Source organism: Parasteatoda tepidariorum, chromosome 4 (genome assembly GCF_043381705.1).
Source record: "Parasteatoda tepidariorum isolate YZ-2023 chromosome 4, CAS_Ptep_4.0, whole genome shotgun sequence".
Taxonomy (NCBI): Eukaryota; Metazoa; Arthropoda; class Arachnida; order Araneae; family Theridiidae; genus Parasteatoda; species Parasteatoda tepidariorum.
Genome location: NC_092207.1, coordinates 6,206,086 through 6,212,895, shown reverse-complemented (window position 1 = coordinate 6,212,895; position 6,810 = coordinate 6,206,086). Strand labels below are relative to the sequence as shown.

Genomic DNA, 6,810 nt, shown 5'->3' with positions numbered 1-6,810 from the left:
ATATATATATATATATACATACTCATTTGATTCAGACTTATGTTTTTAGATCAGGTTGGATATGCGTTTTTTAATGTACTTAATAATATCTTGAAACAGCCAAAATATTGAGAATTACAAATTATCATATTATAAGACAAATATTAAAAACACTTCTATATTATAAAAAATTTAAATATGAGAGCATAATTTTTCAATATAATTCATAATTTTTCAAATTTTAAAAATGAAAGCATTATATCTGAAATTGTTTAAAGTAATTATTCCCTTGTGTTTCAAAATGGTTCTTTAAAAAATGTAGGTATTAGATAATATTAAAAAATTGTTGATGTGTGTTTTTTTAAGCATTCTACAAATAATCTGCAAATTAGCTGTAAGCCACCCAAATCCGCAAATAATCAGGAGTTTACTGTATAAGATTTTTAAAAAAAACTAGAAAGAAAATTAAGAATTAATAAGTTTTACCGCAAGCGCTTAGAACCCATATAATAAGATACAAATACAAAGAAAACAAGGAAATAAATAGAAAGGAAAAACATTTTTTAAAAGATAAGAAAAATTAAAAATAGTTAAAATTTTGAAAATTTAAAAAAAAATAAAAGCCAAAAAACCAAGTATCAAAAAGATATAATCTCAGTGTCAGCTCACATGATTATTAGCAAATTAGAATGCTTTATAATATTGTATTAATATAGCCTAACCAAAATATATCAACAGGGGTCTGTCTAGGTTTTTCTGAATGGTAGCTATTTTGTGAAATTTTAGACACAATTTGTGAAAATTAAAAATTATATTAAAAAATCAATACAAAAATATGATTTATCTTTCTTATGGGATACAGAAATAAAATTTTAAGAAAACGTATTTTGTGAAACTAGTTTTTCCTAAAGTTGAATTTTTGAGGGTACCGCTAAACGGTAGAAAATTTGGCCTGGACAGACCCCTGATCAATACAATATTACTATTGTATAGGACTAATGTATTGAAGTATTTTGCTTTGGTTGAATTGATACAATATTAAAAGCACATGCAATGTTAAAAAGCAGTACCTAATTTGTGGGTATAATTGTATGATCTGACAACAACATTCTATGTTTTTTTTTAAATTTTTAATTATTTAAATAATTTTCTTCTTTGTTCTCAAAAAATGATTTTCTATCCTTGTTGAGTGTTTTTAGAAGTCCAGGCTGCCCAGTTTACTTTTTCATTTCAATAAATTTGCCCTGTTTGTAAAAATAAGCCACCATCTGTTAAAAACACTACCCCCTTTGCTCTTTCCACTTTGAATAAAATCAATTCAATTTTTAAATAATAATTACATACTGGTAAAATTATCAGAGTTTAACCCACTGACGGTTCTGCACGTAAAAAGTCGCATTTTAACCTGCAGTCTTCTCTGCATAGCAAAACCGGTTGTCCCGTGTTAATAGATAGGGGAACTGTGTGTAGGGGAGAAACATTCTCCCAATTTTGCCCATTTCCTTAACCGCCAGTGGGTTAAAGGTTTTATTCTGATTAGTACTACAAATCTTCACTTAGTTAGAATTACTCTCAACAGGTTATAATTTTATATGGGGGGGGGAGAAAGAGGGATATTAATAAATTTTTTAAAAAATTATTTATATAATTTTGAGATTTTAAATTTTAAAACTATTTCTTAAATAAATAGCTTTTTAGCAAAAATAAATGCACTTTTAAAAGTTTATTTTTTTTTCACAATTTTCAGTTAAATTATTAAAAAAAAGCCTTCAAGTTGTTTATTAATTAATCATTATTTTCATAAAAAATCAAAATTTCTTGCTTATTGTGATAATGATAGAGAATTATTTTTTGAAATATACACATAAAATAGCATAAGAGGGTAATTTAAAAATGGATGGCGATAAATTCGGTTATTACATAGTAATACACATTTTAATAAATTTTTAAGGTGACAAATTATTGCCCTTTCGAAACCCAAAGGGCCCTTTTCAGAGAGGAAGCGCCAAGCACCCTGCCTTTTTTAATTCCTAGGGAGAACTCTGATATGTATAAGACAGAGCAAGTCAAAGATAAAAATTCTTCTCTAACCAACAGTTGCGAAAATACATTTTTTCAGAAATAGCAGATATAGAATATAGCAGATGTGACCTATTAAAAAGTATAAGCTCCTTTCTTTAATCATATAACAAGACTACGTTACATGAAAATAAAAAGAGAAAGATGTGTCGAAGAAAAAAATAAACTATTTTTAAAAAAAACTAATTAAATAATATTTCTTTGATTGTGAAGTTATCAGAAAGAGAGGGATGGTTAAAAAAAATTGTAAATAAAAAATGCATAGGAAATGCATAATATGATAACAAACACTGCTAAAATTGGGAATGTGAAAAATATATAATTGCTCACCTAAATATACGGATTTAAAGATGTGGAAAAAACATTCTATGCGGAAGAAAGTTAAGTTGTATAACCATCAGAAATTTCTTTAAACCACGTAAAATGCAAAGTAGATAACCATGGAAAAGTTTATTAAAGTGAAAGGGCCAATAAAGATCATCTAATAATCCATTTTAAGACAAACCCCGTAGCAATATACGTCATTAAATTCAACTTTATGCCTTGGAAACCCCCCTTATTTACATTTGTAAACATTGAATTTAATGCCTCTCAAAACAGGTGAAAGATAGGTAGAAAAAAAAAACTTACTTTGGAGGAATTGAGTTTAAATCCTCGGACATTGATTGTAGCTTATTTTTCGATGCAACAGATCTCTGTTGCTTAGATGTATCATTTTCTGTCTCTGACGCCGAAGCTTGAGATTCGCTAACGGAAGTTTTAGACATACTTTAACATCACACTAGATAAATTTAAATATGAGAGCATTCTAACTTCTGTTGACATCAAAAAGGGTACACATATCTGAAAAAAACTTAATTTTCACTCATTTGTTTAAAAAAAATATTAATAGTCGATGAAATGAAAATTTAAAATCACTTCCTTGAATTAAAAATAAACTCCCAAACTCGTTTTTAGGGAAAGTTTTGCAAAGGCTGTCGAAACGTTGAAACGAGGAAAAAAAAGTTACATTATTAAGTATCAAACAATAGCGAATACAACAAATGCATAACACAACAGACCTTCATTCTCATAAATGATGATAACAAAAGAAAAATAAACGTCTGGTATACGATATAGATTAAAATCAATTATGCAATTTCAAAAAAATCGTTAAGTTATGAATTAAAGGGAAATGTCCAGTGGTTCAGATTAAAAAATTTTTTCACTGTAACAAAAGGATTTGCATATGCGTTAGGTGGCCAAATTTAAAAACAATTATTTGAGGACAAATTAGATACGCATCCTCAAAAATTTTACTATTTAAGAACATCCATGCATTAACGGAAAATATTAAAGAATCATCTTTATCAAACTTGGTTTCATTACTGTGTAGTTTTGAAATATATAATATTTTGAATATATCTGCCTGAATCATCTGTTTTAGTTTCAGTGATCTTTGTTTTTAGTTTGTAAAGAAACGCTTGTTTTTTTTTTTTTTTTTTCCTTCTTTTTTTTTTTTAAATATGCACATTTTTGACATTTGTGGACTTGTGTTAAAATTCAGCGAACGTTTTCTGTCCTCAAAGCATTTGAAAGTTTTTGAGGACAATCAATAAAATTCGAGAACTTCTCAAGAGCGTGTGGTTGGAGAGTCCCAAATTTTATTCCGCACCTATTATTTAGAGGCCGTTCTCACTGCATGCTAATCACACACCTTCGATCTCCGTCATAAGTGAAGAGAAACGGTAAATTCTTCGCAGTAGAATATATTTTAGCATGGCCCCTTGAACTTAAATTTGGAAAAGAAATCTGAATTTTTTTTAAAAATAGATAAATGAATATTTTATCAATCAATCAGCTCTATCAATCTGGTTCTCATCACACCTCGGGTGATTCTGAAAATGATACCCTTTATTTAATTTTGGAAAAGGAATCTGAATTTAGTTTTTACCCTTCAATTGTCTCCCTGGTGTCGTTATAAAGCCGTATAAAATTAATTTTTATATTTTAAATTACAATATTACTAAAAGATCTATATCAGTGGTTACCAACTGGCGGCCCTCATCCTGCCATCGAAGACTTTTTTTGTGGCCCGCGAACTAAAATATATTAGTGGTCATTTTTCTGCGGACAATTTTCGTAAAAAATTTATATGGGTTTAAAATACTCTTCTTTCGTTTAAAAAGAAAAAAGAAGAAAAAACTTAATTTCTTCGTTTCTGGAAAATTTAACATACCAACGGTGCAAAAAAAATTATTTCTCAGGTTTTGCATCCAAGTAAATATTAATTCAAATACAAAAATAATAAAATAATCGTGTATGTCGTTCTTTTTGTTACGTTTTTTTTTTTTTTGTATTTTGTGAATATAGTTTAGCATGTGAGTATCAGAAATTTTCTCGAAGTAATTCTTCGATTTAACTTTTTGAAACCATTCATTTTGGACGAAATTATTTACATTTGTAAATTTTAAAACGCATAAAGGAGATAATGAATATCATGTTTCATTTATATTCTTTGAATGGAATATGGTCTGAGCAGAAAAGAAAAAAAAAATTAATTTCAGATTAATTTCTTAATAGGAGAAAACTTCTTTATGAGTGTTAAAACGAGAACCTAGAACTGAAATTAATAAAATTGATGCGAAAATAAGGACAATATACGTACAATTGAAGAGATCTAGATGGAAAGAAATGAGCAGCAATCTGAATTCCAGATCAATTAACTATCCAAATTACGGCGGATTGTCAAGAACATTTATGAGGAAAATAACTCTGTAATAGATAAAAATTATCTGGTTTTTCCCAATGACAAAACAGCAGCAGATGGCCTTGAGGCCTACTACCAGGCAACTAGCAAGTTGGATTTCACAAGGGAGAATAAACCTGTTATGAGAAAAGCTGAAAACATCTTTTATTCAAGGTTGTCGAAGCTCCGATTTGGGCTACCGAGACTTATCTAAAAACTTCTCACTGCAAAAATTGCTCCTTGCAATTCCTTCTTCACCTGACAAAATCTTCTGGCCCAGATGAAATCTTTGGCCAAATGCTGGAAAATATTGGCCACCAAGAAAAAGGAAAACAGAGACTTTTAGATATTATCAATCTCTCTTGGAAAACTGGACGCCTTCCATCTGACTGGAAAAGGGCCACTGTAACCCCCATTAAGAAAACTGGCAAAAAGACTCTGGGCCCCTAGGGATTTCAGACCCATTGCACTGACTAGCACAGTTTGCAAAATTATGGAGAAAATGATCTTGAATAGAATTCAATACTTTCTGGACAGTAAGAACTTAATGCCATGCGAACAATTTGGCTACAGAAGAGGCCATAGTACCATTGATCAAGATCTATTTTTCTGCCAAAACATTAGAGATGCACAAAATATAAAGCCTACCCACCACACAATTGCTGCTCTCTTAGATCTTACAAAAGCGTTCGATGGAGTGTGGAAACATAAATTGTTTTACCACCAATAAAAGATTATACAATTTCCAGCCAAAATTAAAAATGGATAACCAGGACTTTGCTTATGAGAAGTATCCTAAATATCTGGGATTTATTTTAAATCTCGAATGGATAATGAACAACACCAGAAAATCGTGACAGTCATTGACAACTCAACTTGGAACAACATCTGCCCAATAAACAGACTAACCGTAACATCAGTGAATGTCTCACATCCGAAAAACAACAGGATAAAACGTCGAATAAGACTTCAGACAGTCTGACAGACGTCGAATTCCACCACCATCAGGATTTGCCTGTCAACAGTGTCGAATGCTTCAAAGAAGAAGGGACATCTAGATGAAAGAAACATCGAGCGGAAAGAAAGATCTGGTGGGAATAAACATTTAGCTGAAAGAAACATCGAGCGGAAAGAAAGATCTGGTGGGAATAAACATCTGGCTGAAAGAAACATAGAGAGGAAAGACAGATCTGGTGGGAATAAACATCTAGCTGAAGGAAACATCCAGCGGAAAGGAAGATCTGATGAGAATAAACATCTAGCTGAAAGAAACATCTAGCTGAAAGAAACATCTAGCTGAAAGAAACATCTAGCGGAAGGAAAGCTCTAAAGAAAAGATATATATAGTGGGTAGAACATCATGCTGAAAGAAACATCTTATGCTTAACATCGAGTTACTTAAAAAAACTGGCTTTGTTTATGTGCACATAAGCCACTTCCTGAAAATAAAAAAATAAAAAAAATTTTTAAGGTATGGAATCAAGCTTATGAAAAGCATATTAAAGTTATTTTGGAATTAAATTAAATGTCAGTTAATTACTGAGCAATTCTTAGTGTTTCAGATGCAAACTTTTAATTCGATTTGTTCAGTAATTAAATGCTCTTAATGCAAAACGAACTTTCATAACATTAAGATCCAAAAGTTAATATGTTTAAGTAAGTTTGATAGTAGTTTACAATCTCGGGCCCTCCTAATATTTGTCGATTTGAAAATAAACCAATATATATAAATTAAAATAGAAACGTTTCAATTTTTAATATCTTTTCACAAAAATTGTCACAGGTTTTGTTTTTTATTGTATTTACCTTTCTTTTCAAGAACCATGAAACTCTGTAGCTGCCAAAGGTGACCAACATTTTTGTATTCAACTAAGTTTCTAAAAATTCAGAAAATGAAATGCATGTTTTTAAAACATATTTTTTTCAAGTAATTTAATTTTCAAGTAAATGTAATTTTCATGTATTTTACTCGAAGTTTGCATTCGTTAAACACAATATTTCAGCACTATTGTCAAAAAGGAATT

The 6,810-nt window shown here is 29.9% G+C and overlaps 1 protein-coding gene across 1 annotated transcript in view; it reads right to left on the bottom strand.

Annotated features, from left to right (window-relative positions):
• The window catches only part of LOC107437329 (GRAM domain containing 1B), a 38,022-nt gene extending 34,640 nt beyond the window's left edge, over positions 1-3,382 (bottom strand). Inside the window, exon 1 of the mRNA XM_021148035.3 lies at positions 2,689-3,382. Within this exon, the coding sequence (XP_021003694.1) occupies positions 2,689-2,825 (137 nt within the window). The 5' untranslated portion in view covers positions 2,826-3,382. The remainder of the gene's footprint in view (positions 1-2,688) is intronic.
• Positions 3,383-6,810: the final 3,428 nt, after the last annotated feature.